This window comes from Emys orbicularis, chromosome 5 (genome assembly GCF_028017835.1).
Source record: "Emys orbicularis isolate rEmyOrb1 chromosome 5, rEmyOrb1.hap1, whole genome shotgun sequence".
NCBI classification, from domain to species: domain Eukaryota; kingdom Metazoa; phylum Chordata; order Testudines; family Emydidae; genus Emys; species Emys orbicularis.
The window spans coordinates 143194455-143222113 of record NC_088687.1 but is presented as its reverse complement, the minus strand read 5'-3'; the positions used below and the strand labels follow the sequence as shown (position 1 = coordinate 143222113).

The 27659-nt window shown below is 55.5% G+C and overlaps 1 protein-coding gene across 1 annotated transcript in view; it reads left to right on the top strand.

Annotated features, from left to right (window-relative positions):
- Window positions 1-26517, top strand: part of LOC135879707 (shootin-1-like) — a 41903-nt gene extending 15386 nt beyond the window's left edge. The window contains exons 5-17 of the mRNA XM_065405757.1: window positions 5254-5348; window positions 6600-6756; window positions 9103-9200; window positions 10484-10565; window positions 12144-12238; window positions 14699-14845; window positions 16655-16802; window positions 17635-17767; window positions 20378-20427; window positions 22315-22427; window positions 22988-23047; window positions 25414-25585; window positions 26375-26517. Of these exons, the coding sequence (XP_065261829.1) occupies window positions 5254-5348; window positions 6600-6756; window positions 9103-9200; window positions 10484-10565; window positions 12144-12238; window positions 14699-14845; window positions 16655-16802; window positions 17635-17767; window positions 20378-20427; window positions 22315-22427; window positions 22988-23047; window positions 25414-25585; window positions 26375-26517 (1493 nt within the window). The remainder of the gene's footprint in view (window positions 1-5253; window positions 5349-6599; window positions 6757-9102; window positions 9201-10483; window positions 10566-12143; window positions 12239-14698; window positions 14846-16654; window positions 16803-17634; window positions 17768-20377; window positions 20428-22314; window positions 22428-22987; window positions 23048-25413; window positions 25586-26374) is intronic.
- Window positions 26518-27659: the final 1142 nt, after the last annotated feature.

The following is a 27659-nucleotide window of genomic DNA, read 5'->3' as shown; positions in this document are numbered from 1 at the left end:
AAGCCCCAGTCACACCGATGTGGCTGAGAGATGACCCCTGCCCCAAAGGGTTTACAGTCCAACCCCCCCAGGTCAGGGGCGGTTTCGTCACCTGTTTGTACAGGTGAGCTGAACCGGATCAAGCCGCCAGCGTCAGGCCAAGCTCTGGACGTGCCCCAGCGGCTGGGCACGTTTTGCTTTGGGCCCATCTGTAACTGCCAAGTGTAAGACACAGCCACACTGGCAGTAGGCTGCAGGATACCAGGCCAGGAAGGATGGCCTCTGGGCTGGTTCTAGGGGCAGGCAAGCAGGGCATTTGTCCTGGGTACCAACTTCCGGGAGGGAGGCATAGCACTCGCCTTTTTTTTTTTTTTTTGGCTCAGCTCTGATTGGCTGGCTGGTTTTGCTCCACTGATTGGCTGGCCTTTTTTGCTTAGCTACTGGCATGCTGAAGCCATTTTCCACCTGGCTAGCAAAACAGCTAGGGATGCTCCGGGATGGCTAGTGGGTAGGGTGCTGGACTAGGACTCTACAGACCTGGGGTGACGGGTCCAGTGGTGGCCTGGGACATTTTTGACAGACGAGGCACACCTCACAAAATAGTCATTTCCACTCCCACCCAATTTATAATTGGATAGCTAGTATTAAATACATGGAAAAGAATCATAAGAACATAAAAACAGCCAGATTGGGTCAGACCAGTGATCCATCCAGCCCAGTATCCTGTCTTCTGACAGAGGCCAATGCCAGGTGCCCCAGAGGGAATGGACAGAACAGGGAATCATCGAGTGATCCATCCCTAAATGAATCTCTTTACAGAGAAAGAAGAAGAGCAATTCCAAGTAAACAAAAATAGTTTACAAGTACCAAGATTTTCATATTAAATTAAATATCGGCTTTAGTTAAAGTCCTAAACATAAATTGACATTGATGTCATATGCCTCTGCTTCAATTGAGTATGCATTCAAATAACAGACTGCCGTTGCTATGTCACTATAATATACCCCCATCAATTAAAAAAAAAAGCAACATTAGCACTAAAAAAAATGCGTGTATAATTGATCAGCAAATCAGAACCTGACAATCACATCTTGTTTAGTGGAATATTCACTATAAAGGCACAAATATGGTATAAAAATTCATGAATTCAAAAATTTCAAAATAAACAAGCCAGTTTGTCCTGGCATGGCCAGAAATTGAGTTATACATCCAATAAGAGAGATGGGAGCTTATCTAATGGATAGTGGAGATCAGTCTGCCTTTCTCGATTCGAGACAAAGCATGCAATAACATCATTGGACCCAGTGCAACGTTGTATGTAGCTGTGATGCTCCGAGTACATTTCCCAGACCTGAAGAAGAGCTCTTTGTAGCTCAAAAGCTTGTCTCTCTCACCACCAGAAGTTGGTGCAATAAAAGATATTCCCTCCCCCGCCTTGTCTGATCATAGAGAATGTCGGTGATGCTGAAGATGTTACTGTAGGAGTATGCCAAGAACAGAAACTAGAAGTTGTTTAATTTTGCAAGGCATCCTATAGCATGTCGCTGAGATTCTCCATCCCACCCGCAGGCACTGAACATCTCCTGAAACACTTTACCCGGTTTCTCTCTTTCCAAGACAATGGCACGTAGACTCTGCCATTGAACTGCACCCAGGGAAGGCCCTTCTGCCCACAGTTTGGTCCAGCAGTTCACTGTGGTTGCTGGAGCATGTAAAAAATATGGAGAAGCCTTGCAAGGTTGCAAAAAAGCCACAGGTTTCTTTAATACACTGTGCCCCTTACTGGAGAACTAGATTTAATCTGTGTGCAAAACAGCGCACAAACAATGCTTGAGGAACCTTTTCTTCTTAATTAGGGCTTTCAGACCTCCAGCTCACCAGCCAGCACTCCAGTGCCATCATACGACTGAGACACAAGTAGTCGTATTCTAATATCACTGAATTCGCAACCTGCGTCAAAGCACCTGAATTTCGATCTGAGCTGGCATCTTTAAAACCCATGAGCTTCCCTTGTGTTTGCCTCTTCTTGTCCAGGTAGCACAACACAAGTGAAAGCTGGCTTAAGGGAGAAAGCGTGGTTGTTTTGTCTACCTCGCAAGTGAAAAAGCTGCACTTTTCAATCTCCCGGTCAATATAATAACCATATGGGGGGAGGGATAGCTCAGTGGTTTGAGCATTGGCCTGCTAAACCCAGGGTTGTGAGTTCAATCCTTGAGGGGGCCACTTAGGGAGTTGGGGCAAAAAATCAGTACTTGGTCCTGCTAGTGAAAGCAGGGGGCTGGACTCAATGACCTTTCAAGGTCCCTTCCAGTTCTAGGAGATAGGATATCTCCATTAATTTTTTTTTTTTAATATAGAATGTTATTTCTTCAGCTGTGCGTTCGATCAATTAATCCTGAATTGTCTTTCTTAGGTTGGAAAAAATGGATACATTGTTCTGCCAATAAGCCATCGACCCCATTTTTTGACAAAAAGCAATACTCAAAATGTTCCTTGAACTTCCCCTGTCTGACAGATTCCTCCGTCTCACATTGGTCACATAATGCAAGTTCTTGACAAGAGAAAACAACTGAAATATCAGCCGGTTGCTTCAAAATCTCTCTGTTTTTCCTGACTTTCTGGTTATGCTCTAAGACAGCAGGACGCCTTTGCTCACATCCATAGAAGTGCTTTCCTGCTCTAAGCATTTCAAGAGAAACGTCACTTGTCGTGTGCTCTTGTGATGAGCCGTGTAGAGACGCACTTTGTGACAGATTTTTCAAGTCACAGTGGCCTTCATTAGCCCAAATGGCTACTTTAGCTGAAAGAAGCAAATAGAAGAAGCAACAATATAATATGTTACTCCCAGTAGTGCCTGTTAACCATATCTGGATGCAGCACCAGATGTCTGAAATTGCCGCGTTCTTTTCCCATCTTTCTTCAAAACCTCCAGTGCTGGTGTTATTTTGCCTTCCTTATTGATTGAACGTCTCTCTTCTTGAGATCTTAATGGAAATCCTCTTTTTCTCAGGTCTCACACAACATCAAAGCTATTACTGAAACTTTTAACATCTCACCAATTCCAAATATATGTCACCAAGTCCTGAACCGATCATAACGGCTACAATCTTGCCATGGCCTCACCAAGCAGTGGTTACCGCAGCAAGTCCCTTATAAGGTGATGCCCGGGGAGGGGGATAAACTGGTAACAATTCTGGTAACAAGGCAGCTTCTTGCGGCACAGTGATGGGGTGTCTACCCCACACAGGTGTAGAAGGGGTTAACCCCAGGAGTGCCATGGAGATGAGTCCTCGGAGCACCTTGGGCGCTGGAGGGAGCAACCATTCAGGGCCCAGCGGTCTCACATGAAAGAAGCTGCTGGGTCAGAACCAGTCAATCATGGCTTGGAGCTCAAGGAGGGAGGACTGGATTCCTAGCAGATGGAGGGAATCTAGCACCATGGACAGAGAAGTTGCTGGCAGGGACTGGGGGGAGCCAGAAGGAGCTCCTGAGTGGCTGCCAGAACTGATATGCTGAGGCCTTGAGGTGAGGGTGAAGAAGGTGCTGGGGCTGTGGTGAAGTGGCCCAGGGAAATGTACTGAGCCGTTGGAGGGGACGTAGCATGTGGTTGCCATCTGCAGGGTCCCTGGGTTGGGACCCGAAGTAGGCGGGGACCGGGTCCCCCCCATTCGCCCCTGGAGAAGTGGCCTGACGAACGGACTGCGAGTCACGAAGAGGATGCTGCGGTTCCTGGAGTGACCGTGTGCAGACCGCGAATGGGAGTCGGCCTCGAGCTAATCCCTGGAGCAACCAGGAGGAGGCACAAGTCCGGCAGTGAGTGGTGCGCCCCATGACAACGTGCTGGAGAACGAAGTCATACAGTCGCCCCTATATGAGGGGAGGTAACTGGCTGGACGCATGGACCGCGAGATACTGACCCCCGGAAGGGGGAAACACAGACACTGACATGAAGAGGATGCGGCAGTTCCTAGAGCGACTGCCGACGGAGGCGGAGTCAGTGTGACGGGGTGCACACTGCGGACGGGAGGGTGTCGTCCTTCAGCTAATCCCCAGGCATGACCAGGAGAAAGTGCCAGTCCAGCAGTGAGCGGTGCGCCCTTGACAGGCTCTATTAGCTCTGGCAAGATTTGAGCCCCACACAGCACTACATTCTTCAAACTTTCGGGTGCTGCTGGAGAAAGTGAGCTGGGACTGATTTAAATCGAAACAAAAGGCCACAAGAAGCACTTTTGTTAACTCATTTAACGTGTACAGGCTTACCTGTCCTTCAGTTATCAATTAAATAAAAAGGAACATGCAAACTTCTTTTGTAACTTTGGGGAATGCTTGGCTCACTTGTCTAAGCTGATACTGCTGGGTTCAGTTGCTGGCTTTGTCACAGGCCTTGGGCTACTTTGCTCTGGGCCTTAACTCCCTCTGGCCTTACTGGGGTCTATGAAATCATGACTGGTGTGGAGAAAGTAGATAAGGACGTGTGATTTACTCCTTCTCATAACACAAGAACTAGGGGTCACCCAATGAAATTAATAGGCAGCAGGTTTAATACAAACCAAAGGAAGTATTTTTTCACATGACACACAGTCAACCCTTGGAACTCTTTGCCAGAGGATGTTGTGAAGGCCAAAACTATAACAGGGTTCAAAAAAGAACTAAAGTTCATGGAGGACAGGTCCATCAATGGCTATTAGCCAGGATGGACAGGGATGGTGTCCCTAGCCTCTGTTTGCCAGAAGCTGGGAATGAGCACCAGGGGCTCATCATCACTTGATGATTCCCTGTTCTGTTCATTCCCTCTGGGGCACGTGGCATTGGCCACTGTTGGAAGACAGGATATTGGGCTAGATGGACCTTTGGTTTGACTCAGTCTGGCCGTTCTTATGAGTTTATCTGGAGCTCAGCAGACCCCTTAGCCCAGCTTTTTCAATGTGAACAATCCAGTTTGACCCAGGCTCTGTGGCTCCAACTTTTGCTGACTTACATAAAATTGTTTACGAGGCAGAGGGGGACTTGTGCGCTGGGCCCTGGCATTGGCCACTGTCAGATGACAGGATACTGGGCTAGATGGACCATTGGTCTGACCCAGTCTGGCCAGTTCTTATGTTTTTATGTACTGGGAAAGTTCCATGAATGAGTGTGGGGCTGTAGTGATGGGGGCCAGAGCCAGAGCCCGGGAGGCAGGCTGTGTAGAGGGAGCGCTCGGTTAAGAACCCTGTGTTGGGGGTGGAGTGGGGTGCTTGAATCCTGCCTCTGCCAGCTTCCCCTTCTCATTCGCAGCGTCGCAGAGGCTGCTGGCGGAGCTCTCGGCGCTGGAGGGGGAGTATGAAATTGAAGTATCATGTCGCAAACAAGCCGAAGTCTACGCAGCCCAGGTAAGGCCCAGGGAGCGGCGAGGGCAGCGTTAGCCAGCTGCCAGTCCTTGGTCCCCAGCACAGGGCCAAAGCAGGTAGGGGAGGGGAAGCATCACTCAGCAGCAGTCACACCGCTCCTCAAAGTGATCCCTGCCTGCCTCCCGGGGCTGTCAGACTCAGTGCTAGGGCTGCTTGAAAACTGTCCAGCTAAACTGGGGTTTCCACCACATGAAATGGTTTGAAAAGCGTGGAAAACAGAATTTTTTCGCTGAAAAACCCAAGCACCCCCAACATGTATTTGGAAATGTTGCCGTGGCACCTCATGGGAGTTGTAGCTCAGGTGCCTCATGTGCTCATTCTTGTCTATAGGCTGGGCTCCTCAGGTGGACTACATCTCCCATGATGCACCATGTCCCGGGACTCCCTGAGAGGGGAGATTATGTTGCATTATGGGAGATGTAGTCTGACCAGGGAGCCTGGCCTATAGAGGCAAATGTGAGCATGAGGCGCCTGAACTACAGCTCCCATGAGGCAGTGTGGCAGATTGCCAAATCTACATATTTTTGTTTGGCTGAGATCTTTCTGGAATTCAAATTTCTGCTGAAAAGTTACAATTTTCCAAATTAAAATCCTCACCAAGAAAATGAAATTTTCTTAAATTTCATCAGTTTTCCTTGGGAAAATTTTACAACTAGCTGTACTTTACGATGCCATTATTATCACTGTCTGCAATGTAAGCAGGGAAAATCCAAACAGCATGTGACACCTGGGGAGGGGATAAAGGGAAACAAATGAGACAAAAATTGTTGGCATTGAAATGCAGCCAGTTCAAAAGTGAGAGGGGGAAATATGTTGTCACCAAATGCACAGTTGGCCTGTGGAACTCATTGCCACAAGAAATTATTGAGGCCAAGAGCTTAGCAGGATTCAGAAAGAGACTGGTCAGCTATGTGGATAAAGAGAACATCCGGAGTTGTCATAATAAACACTAAAAATATAATCAGGGGTTTCAGAAGGGGGTTTCATGGTATGAGGAGACACTAACTATAACGTGCTAAAAGGAAACTTCCCTTTCCTGTGAAGTAGCTGGCACTGACCGCTGTCAGAGACAGGTTCCTGGGTTAGATGGTCCTTGGTTCTGATCCAGTCTGGCCTATGCTCCCATTTCCTCTGGGTGTAAGAGCCGCTCCGAGTTCTATGTCCAGCAGCCTTCCTGCACTCTGCCTCAGTACAAAGGGCTCCTGTCTGTTCTTCTTGCACCCCGGTGGGTAGGTGAACAGGGAGAACAAAAAGCTGAAGCGGATCAGCGTGGCACTGCTGCCCATGTTGAACCAGCTTCCCGAGGACGTGCTGAGTCTGGCCACTGAAGAAGACTCCCCCTCCGACCCAAGCCGAGATCCAGCGTATCCGTACCTGCAGCAGATCAAAGGTGAGTCGCGCGCATCTGCCCTGGGGTCCCAGACTGAGACTTGGGAACAACCAGAGAAGAGGCTCTCCCCTAGGAATCCATTCCAGGTGCTTACACTGAGCCAGTGCTGGGATGGGGTTTGGGCATTTAGCTAGAGCTGTGGGGCAGAGCAGAAACCTCATGGCTTACCTGACTTTAAACATAACAGTGCCAGACACCTAGAGATCCATGCCTAGGGAGTGGTGTGAGGGGTATTCCAGGACTTAATTAATCTGAATCCAGTTTTTAAACTTGGACTCTAATATAAGGTCTTTCGCTTTGCCGTTGAGACATCCAGATGTCAATTTGGAGCCCTGTTATTGTTATAATTTATTGCTTGTATTACTGTAGTGCCTAGGACAGTGGCTCTCAACCTTTCCAGATGACTGTACCCCTTTCCGGAGGCTGATTTGTCTTGCGCACCCCCAAATTTCACCTCACTTAAAAACTACTTGCTTACAAAATCAGACATAAAAATATCGATGTGTCCCAGCCACACTAGTACTCAACAATTGCTGACTTTCTCATTTTTACCATCTAGTTATAAAATAAATCAATTGGAATATAAATCTTGTACTTACATATCAGTGTATCGTAGACAGAGCAGTATAAACAAGTCATTGTCTGTCTGAAATTGTAGTTTGTACTGACTTCGCTAGTGCTTTTGATGTAGCCTGTTGTACAACTAGGCAAATCTCTAGAGGAGTTGATGTCCCCCCTGGAAGAGTTCTGCGTGCCCCCAGGGATACGCACACCCTGGTTGAGAACCACTGGCCAAGGAGACCTTGGCATGGGCCAGGACCCAGGTGCTGTTGTGTTGGGGTGGGGGGGTCTCGGGCCCGACACGGGATAAGTTAAGGACACCCATGTTCACTTTTACAACAATCAACCCGTCAGTGAGGTTTGGCTTCTAGTGTCATGTTATGGCTGGCGACTCCGCCATTCAAATCTTTTTACCCTTTTACTAAAGACACAGAAAGAGAGAGGACAACAGTTAAAGCCCTTAGGGGGGAAGGATAGCTCAGTGGTTTGAGCATTGGCCTGGTAAACCCAGGGTGGTGAGCTCAATCCTTGAGGGGGCCACTTAGGGATCTGGGGCAAAAATCAATACTTGGTCCTGCTAGTGAAGGCAGAGGGCTGGACTCAATGACCTTCCAGCTCTATGAGATAGGTATATCTCCATATATTATAACAGGGTTCAAAAAGAACTGGATAGGTCCATCAATGGCTATTAGCCAGGATGGGCAGGGATGGTGTCCCTAACCTCTGTTTGCCAGAAGCTGGGGATGGATCACTTGATGGTTACCTGTTCTGTTCATTCCCTCTGTGTGCTGGGCCGTGGCCCAGTTGCTAAATCAGACTGCATTGGTGCACTTCAAGGAACCAAAGGGTTGACATTCCAAGGGTAGAGATAATCAAAAACCATAGCTGGGGATGCGTTTGGGCTAAGGGCATCCGTGCCTGTCTGACCCCAGGCGGGGCGTGTAGCCCTAAGGATTAATTTGCTTGTCTGTATAAATATAATTTGAGTATTTGATGTATTAGGCTTATAGATTTTATATTAAAAGTAAGTTTGGCTGTAATGCAAGAGACCTACCTACAGGCTAAAACTGTGTAGGTTAAGCTAATGCAAAGTTAACACCTTTGGAGACCCTTACCCAGAAAAAGGTGAGGACAGCCTGGGCCACGGACACTGACTTCCCTTCCTGTCCGAGGGGGGTTTTCTCCAGGTCACCAACGGGTGTGCGTCCATTACCTTCCACCAGGCCCATGGTGGTGCTTCCGTTACCTGCTGGGCATGGCCTGCAGTCTCCAGAGCTGCCAGGGTGGCACCTTTCCCCCGGAACAACTTCATTCTGCGGCACGGAAATGCTTGGAGGAGCCAACAGCCTATCTCCCTACCGGGCACCGTTCAGATGCCCCTCTCCCCCCCCCAGCCCTGCCCCCTTAAGCCCTGTCTGGCCCCACATGTCCTCTCCCTTCACAAAGTTCAGAGACAACTAGGACGACTTTGCTTTGGAGGCAGCATGCTCTAGTGAATAAAGCAACGACATGGGCGCTCAGTGAGCTCGGGCAAGTCACCTCCCTGCTCTGTGCCTCAGTTTCCCATCTGTCAAACGGGGAGGATGCTAGTGACCCACCTTTTTGAGAGCACTCTAGGAGAGCTATCGGTCTGACGCACACGCCCTGCCCTAGACAGAGAGCAAGGCCTGTAGACAGAGCGGATGTCGCCCTCCACTCAGGCCTGGCTGCCTTAGGCCCAGCGTCTGTTGCACGAAGCAAGGAGGGAGAAGCCACCTCGTTTTATTTCCCTTCCTCTGGCTCCAGATTTGCAGGAAAAGGTTTCCAAGCTGCTGGGGGAGAAGAAGGAGCTCACCATCCAAGTGCAGGAGCTGCAGAGCCAGATCAGAGAGCTCGGGGACCAGGTACGGTGCCGACGCCGGACCCTCCTTGGCGCTCTGCTCGGCCGCGATGCTCGCTCAGCTCGGCCGCTGCTGTGCTGAGACCACCGCTCACCGCGCTGACGCCTCTCGTTACCTTGTGCTCCCCTGTCTGTCGCCGCCTGTTGTCTGTAGCCTGACGCGCTGATTGTAAGTTCGCGGGGGCAGGGGCTGTCTCTTCGGTCTGTGTCTGCACAGTGAGGTGCTCGGTGCTACCGTAATCCAAATCAGTAATCAGGTGGCGGGCTGAGCTGCTGCATGCTGCTGCATGCTGCTGGCCCCATCGCTATCTGGGGAATGCCCAGGCCTGGCTCCCCTTTCACTCACCCTGGGGTCAGCCCGGTATAGCTCCCCTGAGCTCAACGGGTTTGCACTGGTGTATGTCAGAGGGGGATCCGACCCCAAGCTTCCCCCTAAGACAATAAAGGCTGAATTCCTCCCTGGCCTTGGCTCAGAGCCCCAGGGGGCTGGGAGATTCCTCCTTTGTGCATCCCCGATGCTGGGGCTGCCTGGGGCAACTCCCCTTCACCACAGTATAGAGCAGCCTGAGGGCTGCCCTGAATTGCGCTTGGCTGCCCACGGCCTGTAAGGGCTGCTGCTGCATCTGGGAATAGCCAGACTACAGCAGAGCTCCGGCTCGCCTCTGGAATGCCCCCAGCATGCCCCTGGGGGTGACGTGGAGTCACCTGCTGGGGATCCCCCTCCGCCACGGCTATTCCCCAGGGGCCAGGGCGAGCTGGCTGATGGCCCCTTGATGCTGGCAGTTGCTCAGACTAAGCCACTGGCTTTGGCCAGCACAACCCAGCTGCAGACGCCTTTCACAGCGAGAACTTTCCTCCTAGGGGCGGAGTGATGGCTTCAGTATCACCGCTACCGGCAGAGGGTTTGACACGGACCATCCCTGAGCTCCAGCCCCTTAGAGCCCGGCACAGAGCTCGCTCCATTACACCCTCAGCCTTCACCCTGCCTTAGGACGCTGGAGACCCCCAGTGCAGTTACAGGCCTTCCCGGTGCCTGACTCCTCACGGCTCTTCGCTGCTGCGTGGGCGCAGATTCCCTGGACGGCTGAGCCAGGGAGGGAGGGGGAGCCTGCCAGATCCAAAGGCCTCTCTGTGCACAGCCACCTGCCCTCCCCTGGAGTGAACGCTGCCCCCCCATAGGTGCAGGGGTTAGATCAAGCCCGGGATCTGCTCAAGCCCACGGGCTGCTGAAGTCAATGGGGTTGAGTTTGGTGCAAATAAAGAACCGCACCGGGTGTCCCACTGCAGGTGGAAGAGGAGCGAGCAGAGAGGCGGTCCCTGCAGGCCGCGATGGACCAGAGTCACACGGCCCTGAAGAAGTACAAGAGAGGTGAGTCGTGGACAGAACTGCTCCGGACTTCTCCGGTGCCGTGTTTTCAGTGAAACACTGGCCTTCCTGCCGCGCTGAAAAGTTTCCCAACCCTTTTTTTTTTAATTTCCCTTTTGTTGTCCAGTTAAACTAATGATTGAAAACTTTAGCCCTTTTTGTTTGGTTTTTCCTCTGTTTTTCAGTTTAGCATTTTTCCTTTTTTCCTCCCCTTTTTCCATGGCAAAAGGGGGGGGGAATCAGAGAAACAAGAAAAAACATAACCCCCTCTCCCCCCCAAAAATATGTGAATCAGAACATTTTCAAAAATGAATATTTTCAGTGTGAGGTTTTCTCAAGGGAAAAAACCCGCCTGGGAAGTGGGAACTGGGCCTTTTGGACACCTGTGGAATGGAAATCCAGTTCTGAATTTTCGAAATGTTTCACGAACATTTGCTCCCATTTTCCAAGCCCAGGTCACTGAGCACAACTTGGGCCAGGTCCATCCCGGCTGATGGAGTTTCCTGTGACCCTGCTCCCATGTGGGTTTTTTCCTTTCTGCCTCCTGTCCCCTCTGCTTGCTTCTCGTGTCCCATTCGCCAGCTGGCTCATGCCCAGAGCTTGGCTGGAACTTGGAGGGGTGGGATCAGTGGGTTTAGTTTGATGAGTACCTAGATGTTTAGCTGTTGTGCTCCAAATACCTTCTCCAAAGCACCTGTGTGACTGAACCACACGTCCCATCGAGCACCTGATGAAAATCCATTGCTAGAACTCCTGTCTGAGCCCATCAAAGAACCTACCGATAGGACTTACCTGGCCCCCATTAGTGTCCCATCTCCCCATGTGTTTATCTTCTTCCCACGGCCCCTGTGAGGTAGGGCAGTGTTGTTACCCCATTGTTCAGGCACAGAGAGACTCAAGCGATGGCTATGTTGCAGCTGGGGGTGTAATCTCCAGCTCAGGTAGACATACCCGCGCTAGCTCTGATAGCTGAGAGTCTCACCTGACTCCAGGAGCTGGGGCTTCACCCCCCCCCAAATATCCTGAGAATCGGGGCGCAGGCATGAGAACTGGCAGCCCTGCAGCAGTGGGGGCTGCAGCTCCGGGCTGAGGGGCATCAGCTGAGCTGGTCTGTGCTATCGCTCCCTGTTACATTCAACCCGCATTGTGTTTATTGCAGCCACGCAGGGGACACACCCTTGGAATCGGCCTGGCCATGGCTGGGGTGTGTTGGGAGGGACACTGGTCAAAGGGGAGGAGGGAGCTTACTCGGGGGTACAGTCTTGGAGCAGGTCACTGTCAATCCAGGGAGGGCCGGGCAGTTGGACCAGGTCTAAGAGCTGCAGGTGTATTACTGATCCTGCAGTTCTTACTCGGGCAAACACTCCCAATGATGTTGGTGGAATTTGTCCCGAGGGAGGAGGGCAGGATCAGACCTGTGTCACTGCCCCAGCCCATGTGGGTGCAGCGCCGGTCGAAGCCAAGGGTTGAATTTGTCCCCGGTGTCTCCCGGAGCCGGCGATTGGTTGGTCAGTGCCGTGGCTGGTGCCCCGGAGACGCACGTGGGGAGAGGCTGAGCGACGGCTCTTCTCCCCCGGGCAGTGTCCCAGATGGTCGCTCAGGAGTACAACGAGGCCGTGCAGCAGCTGGAGCTGGAGCAGGACCTGAGGCAGCACGCGGAGACCTTTGCGCACAAGGTACAGGATGGCGCGGGGACAGCTGTGAGGACCGGAGAGGGAGAGGAAAAGAACACGGGGGAGGAAGGTGTGGGGGGGAGGAGGAAAGGAGAACACCCCTTGGGTCCTACACCCAGCTTTGCTGATGCCCCTCAAGCCTGTCTTGCAGCCCCCCTGCTATCCCAGCCCTGGGCTCCACCCCTGCTCTGCTGGTGTCCCCCAGTCCTGCCCTAGATCTCTCCTGGCTATTGCTGGGAGCGAGAGCAGGCGTGATGTTATGCAGAGCCTTGAAGATGAGGGCAATGGACGGTCCCTGGACGCAAGCAGCAGGTGGGGGGAGGGCAGGGCAGTGGGCCAGGAGGGCGAGTCCAGGAGCTGTGCTCAGCGGGCTTTGGCCAGCGCTGTGCAAAAGGCGCCTGCCGGAATCCCCGCGCCCGGGACCGTCAGCACGAGGGGCGTAACCTTGAGCCCGGGGCTGAAACGCACAAGCATGCTCTAGGCTGAGCCCCGGAGAAAGGTCCCTGATGGCTCAGTCTGTGCAATCATCTCCCAAGGGAAGGGGCGGGAGTCCCGTCACCTGGGACATTTGCAGACCGGGCAGAGCCCGAGGGAATGGGCTGCATGGACCGATCCTGCCGAGGCTGTGGGTGCAAACGCTGGGCCCGATGCTAGGAGTCAGTAGGGTCCCTGCAGGGCCGGCTCTGGCTTTTTTGCTGCCCCAGGCAAAAAAGCCTCCCACCGCCCGCCCCCCCCCGCCCGCCCCCCGCGGGGAGCGCGGCAGGGGAGGGCGCCGAGCCCGGCCGCGGGCCCGCTCTCCCCGACCGGCCAGAGCGCCGGGGGGAGGGCGGCGAGCCCAGTCGCGGCCCCGCTCTCAGGCCGGAGCGCCGCGCCGCCTCCCTCCAGGTGCCGCCCCAAGCCCATGCTTGGTGGGCTGGTGCCTGGAGCTGGCCCTGGGTCCCTGGGGAGTGCCAGGGCCCAGGAGGTCAGGGGACAGTGGATGGTCTGTGCGTGGGAAGAGCTGCTTGGCCCTGGGGTAACTCTCCTCAGCTCGGCCTTCCTATCTCCTCCGCTAGCAGCAGTGGTTCCTAGCGGGCAGGGGCAGAAAGTCTGAGCAGGACAGGGGTGATGCTGACATCTCTGCTCCGCTCCACTTAGGGCTGTCCCTGAAGCCGAGCCAAGAGCTGCCCAGTTCCTCCCACAATGCCCCGGGCCTGTCCCACCCCCCAGCCACAGTGACCAGGGCCGGCTCCAGGCACCAGCCCACCAAGCATGTGCTTGGGGCAGCACCTGGAGGGAGGCGGCGCGGCGCTCCGGCCCGAGAGCGGGGCCGCGACTGGGCTCGCCGCCCTCCCCGCAGCGCTCTGGCCGCCAGGGAGAGCGGAGCCCAGGCCGGGCTCTCCACCCTCCTCCCGGCGCTCCGGCCGCCAGCGGAGCCGCGGCGGACTCGCCGCCCTCCCCCCGGCGCTCCGGCCGGTTGGGGAGAGCGGGCCCGCGGCCGGGCTCGGCGCCCTCCCCTGCCGCGCTCCCCGACAGTGACCCTGCCGCTCTCCTTAAACACCTTCCCCTCCCTGCACCCTGGACACCGGCCTGGCCTGCTTCTCCTGCTGGCAGCTGCAGCTCCCGCACTGCCTGCCCTGGACACCTCGTGGGTATTGGGTGCCCCTCTCCTGCACCCCAGCCCCATGTCACTGGCCCCCCACAGCCCAACCGGCCTCGGGAAAGTCCAGGGGTGAAAGGGTTAATGGCTATGCACACATTACACCAGCCTTGGACTGGCACCACATTCGGGCCTCAGTGACACCTGCACCAGCCCAGCTGCCCTTAGTGCGTTTCCCCCGGGGCAAGTGATTGGCCCTAAATTGGACAGCAGAAAACAACCCCGTTCACGATGCACAAGGGGGACTAGGCCCCGGCTCCCTTACCTGGAGCCAGGCTGGCCCGGCGGGGCTGATGGAGACAGGCCCCAGCTCCCTGCCCCAGAGCCAAGCTGGCCCAGCAGGGCTGACAGAGACAGGCCCCGGCTCCCTGCCCCACAGCCGGGCTGGCCCGCCGGGGCTAACAGGAGTAAAAATACAAATTCCTGCCTCTCCAAGTGCCTGGCCCGTGCGCACTGAAGTTAGCGGAAGCCTCCTATTGCCTGGAACAGGCCGCGGGGCCCAGCACGTTCCACGCGTTCCTCTCCAAGTGCTTCCCAATGGAAGCACTTTACTGATGCAGAGCGAGCCCCGGAGAGGAGAAGAGACTTGGCCAGGGTCACCCGGCTGGTCAGTGGCAGAGCCGGGAACGGCGCCTGGTGACTGCTCCCTTCCAAAAGTAGCAGAGAGTCGCGTCACGTGCTGTGACGCCGGATGCCCCTGGGGGGCAGAGCTGGGAGGGGCCGTGAGAACAGCGGCTTTGCGGCGTCGAAGCAGGCATTGAAGGGCGGCTGGATACGGTACCCACGAGCCCGCGACTGAACCCTCCCCGATCTCTTGGGCGCAGATGCTGGTGAAGCAGAAGGAAGCCAACAGGCAGAGCATGATCCTGCTCCAGAACGTGGGACCCAACGCCCAGCTGCTCCAGGCCCTGGATGAGGTGGCTAGCCTGACTGGGGTGCTGGAGGAAGCCAAGCGGGAGCACCAGGAAAAGGTTAGGGACTGTCTCGGTAACCAGGGACGGCCTGGGCTAACCCCGGCATTCGCCTGGATCATCAACCCGCTGCCCCCCCGTATCTGCTTACTGAGCTGTGGGGCTCTCCAGGGGGTGCCGCCCATCGCCCCTCCCTATAGAACAGCAGGGACCTTTGTATGGGCCCATGAGACCCAGCTGCTTGCTGCTCCATAGTGGTGGTGTGAGGGGTGGGGGGATCTGTCCATGAGCTGCTCCCTCCCTGGAGACCCCAGCTGCTCTCCGAAAGGCCTAGGCCATCAGGAGTATCCGGCTGCAGCCTGGGAGGTCCCGGCACCGAGGAGTAGGGCTGGTTGTCAGCCCCTCCCTCTTCCCTTCTGGAGCCCTGTGGCTCCGGGGGTGGGGGAATTGTGTTAGGGATCAGGCCTAGCTGCACCTCAAACCCGTCTATCTGAGTGCTCCCTCCACCCCGCCAAGGTCGGGCCCCGGGCTGCCACCTGCCCCAGGGTGGAGTCCTGCCCTCCTCCCACTCTGAGGCCGGGTTCCAGGGACTACGGAGACCCAGCAGCCTCTTCCCCCCAAGTGCGGCTGAATGGCAGCCGTAAGGATACGGCCCAGCAGAAGGGTCAGCCCACGTCTCTGTCATCCAGAGACTCGGGGGGGGGGGGGGGGGGGGTCTGCACTGCACTGTGAATCCAGGTCTGGGGGATCCGGGCTTGTGACTCGGCATGGCCAAGCATCCCCCCTGCATTGTAAACCTGGGTATACAGTGGCCGGAGCCAGGCCTCATAGCCATGCTAACGCATCTGCACTGCACAGGCCTCCTGACTCAGGTCTGCGGCTCGAGCTGCGTCCACACTGCAAAATGACAGGGCCTGGATCCGAGTCACAGCAGGACTTGGGCTCTGACCCACCCCCCCAGCAAGGCCCTAGGACCGGGATCCCGGGTGCTCGCTGACCCAAACCAGACTGAGGTGTGTGTGGACAGAAGTGGGGCTTGGGCTCAAACCTGAGTCAGAGCCCGGCTTAGTGTGCAACATAGACACACCCAGGGAGGCCTAGCTTATCCCAGACACCCTCAGCTGTGGGCATTGGGGTTCAGCCTGCTCCCCAGCAGTCCCTGCCTCCCCCTCTGCCGCGGCATCCGGAGACTGGCTGTTTATCCCCCACGCCCCGCGAAGTTCTTTGCTCCAGTCTTTCCCACTCGGATCCTCCCTGGGCCAAGCCGGACTCTCGAGCTCAGCCTGGTCACAGGGAAAACTGCCGAGCGAATGACGCTGGAGTGGTCCCATATGTCCTGCTCAATGGGGCGATCCGGGCTAAGGGCCCCACTCCTGCATATGCCCAGGTCACCCTTGGGGGGAGGGATAGCTCAGTGGTTTGAGCATTGGCCTGCTAAACCCAGGGTTGTGAGTTCAATCCTTGAGGGGGCCACTTAGGGATCTGGGGCAAAATCAGTACTTGGTCCTGCTAGTGAAGGCAGGGGGCTGGACTTGATGATCTTTCAAGGTCCCTTCCAGTTCTAGGAGATGGGATATCTCCATTAATTATTATTATTATTATACCCCTGCTTGGCTGCCCCCCCCCCCCCCCGTGTGGTGCTAGAGCAAACCACAGACAGATGGAACATGTAATATTGTATGTTCCAGGCAGCCCCACGGGTGGCCTCAGTGACCTCTCTCCAAGCAGCCAGGCTGTGGCCGGAAGCACGTGCCCTGGTGCTGGCGTGGCTCCCTGGCCAGGGAGCACAGTGTGTCTCTCGGGTGGATGACTGGGGGACTCCTGCACTGGGACGAGGCCCCCTGCACTCCTCTTCTCTTCTGCCCTCAGGTGAAGGGTCTGCAAGAGCAGCTAGAGGGGAGCCAGGAGGCGCTGGGCGCAGTGCGAGCGGCCCTGGCTGCAGCCGAAGCGGAGAAGCTGCAGCTGGGGGAGCAGCTGCACCAGACGGAGGAGAGGAACGTGGAGTTGGAGGGGAAAGGTAGGTGCTCTCCTCGCTGCTCCTGTGCTGGCCCCTCCACTTGGCGAGTAGCACCCAGCCCCCCCTCCCTCCCTGCTCTGGACCCCCAAGGGGGGCCCAGGTGCGAGGCAGGCCCAGCTGGATCTGACGGACACTCCTGGCGAGGGGGCTGGCTGGATTAGAGCCATGCGTGCCGAGGGTCTCTCCACCCTCTCGTGAGTGGGCCTGGTGTTAAAGGGGACGTTACAGCTGCTGGACTCCAGCGGTGTGGTTCAGATCAAACCTTCCCCCGGCCCCCACGTCTAAGGCTGTGCAGAGCCCCAGAGCTGGGGCTTCAGCCCCTCGTGTGCATGAGACCCCAGCACTGGAGCTGGATTTCAAACCCCTCCGAGCTTCGGGGGCATGCGGATCCGAATGGGGGCGGTGACTTGGGCCGATCTCTTTCCTAGCTTCACCCCCACAGCCTCCCCTCCCCTCCCATCACCGGATCCTGCCTCCCCTCCCGTTCCCCCATCACCCAGCCCTGCTCCCCCCCCCCCCCCGCCATTCCACGGCCCCCCTGCCTCCCCTCTCATGTACAATCGCGTCGCCTCCGTCCAGCCCGCACTCTCGGCCCCGAACAGATGTGTGTGTTTTTTAATGCAAATTAGCAGCTGGGAAGAGAACAGAGGAGCCAGCATGGTGTGACCAGCCAGCTGTCCAAGGCCAGTTCTCCACAGGCCAGCATCTCGGGGGGTGGGGGTGGGAGGGAGACATAAGAACGGCCCTACTGGGGCAGACCGATGGGCCGTCTAGCCCAGTCTCTGTGGCCCCCCCGAGCTCTGACCGTATTCCTAACTGCATTCCCTTTCAGTGACGGTACTAGAAGAGAAATTGGAGAGGGCTGAAGCCCCGCCTTCTGAACCTGATTCGCCAGAAGTGGCTCCTCCCCCACCCCCACCACCCCCACCTCCTCTGCCACTGCCAGCATCTTCCGCCCCCGTGGAGTAAGTGCCACCCACACCCAGACCTTCCCCTACAGAGACCGCTGGCCCTAAGGGAGTCGCTCCTCTAGCGGGGCATCAGCAGCTGGCTGTCAGTCCGAGCCCAGCCACTGGGGGGGACATGGCACACGCCTAGTCCGTGCATTGCGTATGCCTGTGCCAGTGTTTTCTACAAACCAGTGGTTCTCAGCCTTTCTGGACTCAGGACCCACAGGTAACCCTGGATGGCTTTTCAGGAGCCAGTCGATAGCTTTAGTGCAAAAGCCGTCTGGGTTAGTAACTACGTCTTACCCATGATATACAGCGTACGTGTTAATGGAAAGTGCTAAATCAGTCCCCCGGGCATCCCATAGCCGCAGCTCCTGTCCTGCAGGGCTCGCTGGGTGTGACTCCCCACTCCAGGCCTTGCGACTGCCAGGTGCTGTGGGTTTGGCCCAGCCCCCCTGCCGAGGACCAGCCAGAGTGGCATTGCAACCCGGAGCATGGGGCCGCGGCGCCACTCACTCCGGTTTGGCCTGGCCAGCCTGCATCACCATGACGGAGGGGCGGCTGGGCCAAACCTGAGTCGTGCGCTGGGTTGCAACGCCCGGAGCGGGCAGCGGAGCCCAGCCTGCCCATTGGACCCACAGGAGCTGCCGCTGCAGGGTGAAGACAGGGCAGGCTCTGTAACACACTCCCGGGGACCCCGGGCAGGACCCGCCCTGAATCTCCCTCCTCCCGCTGCCCTCCTCCTTTGACAAATTCTGGCAACCCAATTTTGGGTCACGAGCCGCGGGTTGAGAAACCTTGCTGAGAATGCCGCGGGGAGGCGTGGGGAGCCCGAGGGGGAGGGGGGAGGGGTAATGAATCGTACAGCCTCTTACCTTCAGGCTGCCTGGCTCCGTCAGGTCAGCAGCCACTGGACGTTCTGATGTTAGGTGGCTTGTGTGAAACAAGTTTGCTGGGTCTCAGCTCAGTTACTCTCCAAGTGGGTAGTCCAAGGGTAGAGCGGACCACAGAGATGGGTCTCCCCGTTGGTTGATCAGGGACCCCAGCCCCCTCGTGCACAGGCAAGGAGTAGTGGGGGAGCCTGCCCTGCTACAGATTGCTGGGGGGGGTGTCTTCCTCTGGGGCTGTAACCAGCACTAAATGCAATTTACATCTGCCCCCTGCCCTGTCTACTGCTCTCCCAGCCTCGGGTCCCACATGGCTTCCCTATACGTTCACGCTCCTCACCCTGCACGATTCTGTGCCTGCCGACAGGGAAGACATGGAGTTACTGGGTGGGGGGACAAAGCATATATGGAGTTCTGGCAGGGGCATCGACCGTCTGGGGATGGGTGCAGAGATCCGGGCCAAGGGGAGCATTGTGGGTGCTCCAGGGAGCTGGGGGGGCATTGAGGGTGTGGAGGTCTGGGAGAGGATGGTGGGGATGGAGGGCTCTCTCAGGGGCATCGGAGGATGTGGGGGTCTTGCCAAGGGGCAGTTGTGAAGGGGGCACTAGGGACGTGGACTTTAGTGGGGAATATGGGGAATATAGGTGGTGTGGGGGTCTGGACAGGTAGGGGAAGTCTGGGGATAGGCATATAGGGCTGTGGCAGGGAGCACCAGGGCCATGGACTTTGGTGGGGAGTGTAGGGTGTATAGGTGGTGTGGAGGTCTGCACAGGTAGGGGGAGTCTGGGGATAGGCATATAGGGCTGTGGCAGGGAGCACCAGGGCCATGGACTTTGGTGGGGAGTGTGGGGTGTATAGGTGGTGTGGAGGTCTGCACAGGTAGGGGGAGTCTGGGGCTCTGGCAGGGGGCACCAGGGATGTGCTGAGGATGAGGGGTTCTGGCCAGGGACTGGGGCATTTGGAAAGCCTGGCATAGGTCGGGTAGGGTGTTTGGGGTTCTGGTGGGTGGGTGTATCAGGGCGCCGGGCTCTGGCAGGGGGTTGGTCATGTTGGAGTCAGTCTGGGAGCTATAATTGTGGGGGCCTGGGACTCCCCTCCAGCGAGCCATGGCCTGTCCGTCGGCTGGAAGATCCAGGGATGCGGAAGTGCTCCCTTGCCTTCTCCTGCAGCGCTGGGTTACTCCTAAGCACCCTCCATTGGCCTCCACGCTCCCTGCAGCCCTTCAGCACCTCCACTCCAGGAGGGGCCTGACAGCGCTTAGAAACCAAGGACTGCAGCTGAGTGTCCTAGAAAACACCCGCTGGGGCCTCGGCTGTGACATGCTCCCGCCCTGGGGGCATCGTGTGCCAATTTCCTGTCAATTCCCAGGCTTTGAACCCTGTCCTAAGTGTCAAACCCGTCCTGAGCTAGGGGCCAGAAAAGAGAACCAAAATGTTGCCATCTTTGAAGTGCTAATGGGACGCCCTCTGCTCTGTGGTGATGGGGCCAGATAATGACCTGGACAGATAGGAGACGCTAGGGCTAACTCAGTCCTTTGAGGGATTTTCTGGACTGTCCCTTCCTGGTTCCTCTGTGATGCTCAGGGGGCTTCAGGGAGCTGGGGGGAGGGGGCATTGAGGGTATGGAGATCTGGGAGAGGATGGTGGGGTTGGGATGGAGGCAGAGGAGCAGAGTGGGGCCAGGTGGGGCCCGGAGTGCTATCCGTGGCAATGCATTCATACTTCTCTCTCCTTTTCAGTCCCCTTTTGGTGATCAAGCAAAGGAAGGGGATGCGGCAGCAGAAACCCAGTAAGCCAGCCCGACTCGAGAGGCATCCGTCTCGGCACTAACGCCGAATCCCCTGGCACTCCGCTGGCGTGGGGGCATGGCGCTCTCGAGTGGTCTCGTCCCTCTGGGCGCTGACCTCTCTGCATGGAGCAGGAGGTGATGGTGTCAAGGCAGTTTATCATCCAGTCTGCCTCTCTGGAGGGCTACTGGACTCTAGGCTGAAAGCAGCCGGCTGCTGCAGGGCTCCAGTGCGTTACTGGCTTGGTGGCATTTCAGTGGTGCTTGGGAGCTGGAGTGAATGTATTGAACAGAGCCAAGATGGACACAGCTGCTGAATGGGCAAGGGGGAAAGGTGGTCTAGTGGTTATGGTGCTCGCCTGAGACTCAGGTTTGATGCCCTGTGTGACCTTGGCCAAGACACTGAGGCCCAGATCCTCCAAGGTATTTAGGCACCTCACTCTCGTTGATTTTAACCATTGGGCCTTAGTCTCTTTGTGCCTCGGTTTCCCTACCTATAATATGGGTTGTGAGAATAAGTACGTTAAGATTGTGAGGTGCTCAGATACTTGGGGGGGGCAGATCACAGAATCTCAGGGTTGGAAGGGACCTCAGGAGGTCATCTAGTCCAACCCCCTGCTCAAAGCAGGACCAACCCCCAACTAAATCAGATAAGTACCAGAGAGAGATACAGATCCACGGGGGGACTAAACCAGTGTGGAAGGAAGGGAGTCTTCAAGTTCCCTTGCTCAAGCGCAGAGGAGGCTACCGGACTATGCAGCTATACAGGAGAGCAGCCGGGCTTGTGCTTAAAGCACAGATCCAAGAGATCTGCCATTGGCTCGCTGTGTGTCCTGGGACAAGTCCCTCCCACTCTCGGCTTCCCCCAGGTAAAAGAGGGCTGGCGATGCCTGCGTCATGCCAAGGGAGAGTTGTGAGGCTGGGGTGTGTGACGTGCTTGGAGATCCTCAGATGAGAGACACGCTAGAAGGACAAAGCGTTACATTGGAACTGCCAGAGTGGATCGGCTCTATGGCCCATCTCGGTCAGGACCTGTCTCTGACAGGCACCAGCACCAAATGCTTCAGAGGAGGGTGTAAAAAGCCCACAGTACAGATGTGGGATAATCTGCCTGCCTTCCCCCCACATACACTAGAATGTCTCATCCTGGCCTCTGACTGAGATCGGCTTAAGTCCTGAAATACAACGTTTAATATCCCTTCCAAACTTTGTTATCCATAGAACCGTCCAACCCCCTCTCTGAATTTTACTAAGTTCTTGACCTCAATGGCATCCTGTGGCAGTGAGTTCCACAGGTTAATTACACACCGTGTGAACAAATATTTCCTTTGCTAGTTCTGGCTGTGCCACCACCCACTTTCATCCAATGTCCCTTTGGTTCCTGTGTTCCTGCGATGTCATGTGGCCAGTCTGTGCCTCTCAGCAGCATCGCAGATCTCCTAGTGGGGCTCTGAACCACCTCCACTGCTGTTGGACATAGAGGGAGATTTAAACACGGGCTCCGTTTTATTTTCCTTGATCCTTCACTCTTCATACTCTTGGGATGCACTCCCCATAGACCTCCATGAAGTCACCTCATCATCCACCGTCAGAACTCTCCTTTGCCATGCTGCCTACAAAACACTGGCCCTTGGCCAGGCCGCTGGAGCACAGAGACCACTGCCTCTCGTACTGACCAGTGCTGTCTCATGGTTTCCTTGTGCTCCCCATGGCTGTCTCCATCTGTTGTCTCTTGTCTTATACTTAGATTGTTAGCTCTTTGGGGCAGGGACTATCTTTTTGTTCTGTTTGTACAGCGCCTAGCGCACCGGGGGCCTGGGTCATGACTGGGACTCCCAGGTACTGTGGAAATACGAATAATACTAAGCTTCATTCTTCCTACGCCTGCAGGCGAACCTGCTACCGATGACGTCAAAGCTCGTGCGGTGGAGGAAATGATGGCCAGGATCAAGAGCGGGGTTGCCCTGAGACCAGCAAAGGAGGACAGGGCTGCGTTGTCCCAGGTAAACAGTGGCACCGGGGTGTAAGAAGGGAGGCTCTGGTCCCTGGCATCCACCAGGAAGTGCAGCCCCCTGATATCAATGGCGCTTGTAATACCCAGTGTCACGGGGATGGCTCAGGCAGGGGAGTCAAGGAGTGGGGGTGTTGGGCCTTTCGCCGTGGTTCCAATCCAGACATGGGTTCGAGGGACAGTTGGCTGGCTCCGGGAGGGAAACAGAAGGATGGGACAGGGCCTTTCATCTGTAGGGCCCCAGATCCAGCTGGCCCGGGCTTGGGGAACGGGCTGTGGAGCCCTTCCCCTCTAGCACACCAGCCTGACTCCGGCGCGGGGCAGATAGATGCCAAGGCTCTTTACCAGCTGATAACTGCCCGTGTGACGTGAGGGGGTGGTTTCCCAGGGGAGGGGCGTCCATGTCACTGAATGCCAGTCCTAGCTGGCCGGCTTGTTTGGCAGCCTCAGGAGCGAGGCGAAGGACCCCGGGCCATTGGGATATGAACACGGGGTGTGTCTGTGCTGGGGGAGGGACAGCAGAATCCTCTCTCAAGAGATCTTCCCTCTCAGGATCGCTCAACAGCAGTCAGCAAACGCAAGAGCACCGTGATGGAGCTGCAAGGGATCCTGGTAAGCAGCTTTAACCCTCAGCTTGCTGTGCAGAAAGGCACCGGTGCCTGGGAGAACCCTTTACATTTGCACCCAGGACAGGACAGGTGCAGAAAGCTGAGCACGGTGGGGCGTGCAGGGGAGCCCCCCATCCTGCAGGAATCTGCCTTCATCAAGCTACTCCAGGACAGAGCCGTTCCCAGGATCGGCTCCAGGGGTTTTGCCGCCCCAAGCGGTGAAAAAAAAAAAAAAAAAAAAGCCGCGATTGCAATTGCGATCGGCGGCACTCCGACGGCAGCTCCACTGCGCCGCTTTCTTCTTCGGCGGGAATTCGGCGGCAGGTGCTTCCCTCCGAGAGGGACCCGCCGAAGAGCCGGACGTGCCGCCCCTTCCCCTTGGCCGCCCCAAGCACCTGCTTGCTGGGCTGGTGCCTGGAGCCGGCCCTGGCCGTTCCATTGCTGAGTAGCAGGATGTGCATCACACTTAAGCACCTCCTCCTTCACCCCCCTTCCTTGCCCCTTATAATGCGCTCGCTCCGTGCAGACAGCCTGATCTTTAACTTTACTCACATGCCTTGAGCCTCCTACCCTGGCTGCTCACCGCAGCACCTTGACGCTGTGCTCTAAGCGTGCGAAAGTTTCAACATTTTGCAAACTGGGGAGGCTTTTTTTGTTGTAAATGAACTTTTTTTTTTTTTTTTTTTTTGCCCTTGGAAACTCTTGATGTGAGTTTCAATTCCCCCCCTCCCCTTTAAAAAAAAATTTTTTTTTAATTAAAAATAAAAGCGGCTCCCCGCTTTGGAAGGTTCGAGGTTTCCCCTGTACGATGTGTGAATGGATTTTGAACGGCTCACACTGGGAGGACCTGAAACATCCAGCTGTTCACTGCATGCTCCCTGCCCTGTTCGCATGTTGGGAGGGGGGACAGAAAGCGAGCTGGACAATTTTGCCATCACTTCATTTTCCTGGGTTTGGAAAATCCACAGAATCAGACGGCAGAGTCTGTGGTGCCACCCACTGAGCTTTGACCTTGACCTGGGCACCTCTACGACAGTCTGTGAACCTGTCTCGCTAGACCTGCTGAGAGTTGTATGTGGGGGTGTTTTCTGGCTTGAAAGCTTATCACAGTTACCATGTGTGTCGCTTACCTCTCTTGCAGCTGGATAATAGCCTGCTATTGCTACGTTGGGCTACGCTACAGAGTTAGGTCGACATAAGGCAGCTTATGTCAACCTAACTATGTCATTGTCTACGCTACAGCCCTGCTCCCGCCGATGTAAGTGCCCAACTCCACCTCGAGGAGCGGTGTAGGGCTTATGTCGGTGTAGTTAGGGTGACGCAGTGTCTGTGTAGACGCTGCATTACTTATATCACTATTAGCTGTCTTGTCAACTTCATGGCTCCAAAACTGATAAGAAAGCCAGCTCCTGGCTCCCCAGCCGGGTCTCCACTGCAAGCCAGGCTGCCACCCGGGCTCTCCGCTCCCCGCTGGGAACCTTGCTGCCCCCCGGGGTTCCGGCTCCCTGCTGGGAACACAGCAGCTGACCGGACTCCGGGGGCGGATTTCCCCACCGGAGACAAGAAGCCCCAAGCGGCAGCTGGGCTCCTAGAGGGGATCTGCATGGAGCAGAGAACAAGCCCCCCCCACATTGCCCCTCCTCAGTGGGTGGACGTGCTCCTGGTGAGGACACGCACCACCAGCAGGAGGGTCGTGTGGACATCAGCCACCACAGCAATTAGGCTGTAAGTTGACCTAGGTCGAGTTAAGATTGTAGTGTAGATATGCCCCCCCTCCCCCCTAGTGGAGCTTCTCCATCACCTCAGGGGGTTGAGGTCTGAGCAGGGGACGTTTATTTTTGGACAAATAGTTAATTCGAAGAAAAATGTAGCTTCGGGTGACCGGAAACTATTCGCAAATTTGACATCAAGAGTTTCAGCCATGCCCAAAATAGTCAGAGAAGGACATGCAGCCCCTAAACGCACCTTTAACTTAGGGGTTAGAAAACTCACCTGGGCAACGGGGTATGCAGGTTCAAGTTCCTGCTGTGCCACAAACCTGAAACAGATGTTTCTGATTTGCTGAAAATTTTGCAAAATGTCAGATTTGGTTCCATCCAGACCAATTTTTTTTTTTTTTTACTGCCATCAAACTGCAAAGCTGGTTCCTTGCCAAGCTCGAGCCCCAGATTCAAACCTCACTGCTGATCCACGCAGAGTGTTACATCAGCCCTGTTGGGAAGTTCAGCCCCTTTAGGCAACTGGAGGCTCAGCCCACGGGCATCTCTGAATGTGAGCCGAGAGGCCTGCGCACGCAGCCACTGGGTGGGTGGGAACTGTGCTTCTCGGTGGCTGAGCCGTCCGCTAACATGCGCCAGTTTCTCTTGTCAGGGCACGATGAAAAGGCCGGTCAGAAAACAGAGCTGGCGTAAACACAGCCAAAAGATCAACGACAACCAGCTGCAGTCCATCCTGCAGAGACGGCGCAGGATGGTGGACTCCTCCACTCCCGCCCAGCCCTCGCCACTGCGGGCTGAGCTCAGAAAAGAGGTGCAGAATCAAGGTGCAGTGACACCTCCTCGGGTCTCTCAGATCCAATTCAGGAAGCTTAGTGGAGCACTGCATGCTGGGAGCCAGAGTTGGGGCAGGCCACACCTTGCTATTTGAGAGGTAGTTGACAGAAGCCACGTTGTAGGTCTCTATGAGTATGTCTACCCAGCAATTAAACACCCGCAGCCAGCCCATGTCAGCTGGCTCAGGCTAAGGGGCTGTTTAATTACTGGAGCCCAGGCTCTGGGACCCAGGACTCCTGGGTTCTATTTGCAGCTCTGCCACTGACATGCCGGGCAGTCCCGGGCATGTCACTTTGCCTCTCTTTGTCCATCCGTAAAATGGGATGATACTGACCAACCTTTATATAGTGCTTGGAGATCTACTGATGCAAAATATTCTCCTCGGTTCATTATTTCTTAGGTTTGCTTAACACTGTAAGTTTCAGATGAGGGATGAATCAAGTCCTATTTCTGTGGCCAGTCTGTCATAACAGGGATGATTCAGCAGAATGAATCAGGCCAAGATATTTGAGGGGCTGCTGATTTTAGCCACTGTTGGGGGGCAGGTTTGACAGCTATGGAATCTCAGAACACATAAGTGCTGGAACTAGGAGTACAGGGGGGTGCTGCAGCACCCCCGGGCTTGAAGTGGATTCCATTAAATACAGGGTTTACAGTTTGGTTCAGTGGCTCTCAGAACCCCACTATACAAATTGTTTCAGCCCCCCTGTCAGAATAGCAGCATTCTGTGAAACATGGGCTTGTCACACAATGTCTATGTGGCTTTCTTATTTTCTAAGGTGACAGTGAAATTTGCAAAGCTGTGTCCAGCCCATGCGCTGAGGAGAATGTAGCTGTCGTCCAGTTAAGAGCGAGATCGGGGCACCTTCAGAAAAGCAGGCGACTGGCTCTCCAGAATGAAGCAGAGGACAAGCCAGCATAGAGAGAGACTACCTGAAAACCAGCCGTCCTGTAAGAAACAGCCATGACAACCCACCTCATTGGGGCACTAGGAAGGGTTGGATCTGGGCTCTTCAGCACAGGCACCTCCCACTTGAGCTAAAGGAGTAACTCCACTAGCAGGCAGCAGTAGTAGGCGGTTATCCTCCAGGTAGACCAGCCACTCGAGGCGGGGATGCCAGACATGCTGCACAAGTGTGTTACAACAGTAATTGTCTGTGCATTTCGTTCTGGTTTGTTTCAATATTTTCCCCAGAGGCTAGCATGTGCCTGTTATACCAAACCGTGACTGTTTCTGTGTGGGGGAAGGGCAGACGGCCTCAATAATGGGGCCGCAAAGCACTCCAGAACGCAAAGATAGGCAGGCCAGCTAGGGCTGTCTGCAGCACCCCAGGAACATGGCAGAGCCCTGCCCCCAAATGCTTACAGTCTAACCATCAGCTCCCATGGAATTCAGTGAGAGTTTTGGCACTGACTCCGGTGGACGCAGATCAGAGGCTGTGGATACAATCCAGAAAGGTGCTAAGCCCCCACAGCCCCATGATAGGTGCTGGGAGATGCTGGTGCTCCTGGAGTTGGCCATTTATTGGCTATGACACCAAAAAGGGTGACATCATACAAAGGGTGAAAGGAGGGGTCATGAGAGGACAAGGGTTGGTTGCTACGGCAGAAGATCGTGAGTCGAGATTGATGTTGTGGTCACTTCTCAATCGCTCCTCTGTGGGTGTGTGGGGACAATGTCCAGTATGGAGGCTGCCAGCCCAGGCCCTGACCCTGTGAAGGCAATGTCAAAGCTCTCATGGGCTTCAATGGGCCAGGATCGGGCCCCAGGACTTTTCTTTGGCTCTGTATCAGCCTTGAGCGTTGACTAGCACATAGCAGCGTGACAACCTGCTATAGCCCAGCCTTTCCTTTCCCTTCCCCACAGTTACTGACTAGAGGGAAGCTGTAGGCTGCCATCTGGGACTCCATGGGTATCCCTGCCACAGGCTGCTGATGGTGTCCGCAGCAGGGTGGAATCCAGGCCCTTGCGAAGTCAATGGGAATTGTGCCACTGAGGCCAGAGTTTCATCCAGGGGATTTAGTTGGGACTTACATTTGTGGGAGTTTGGTGAAGTTACTGTG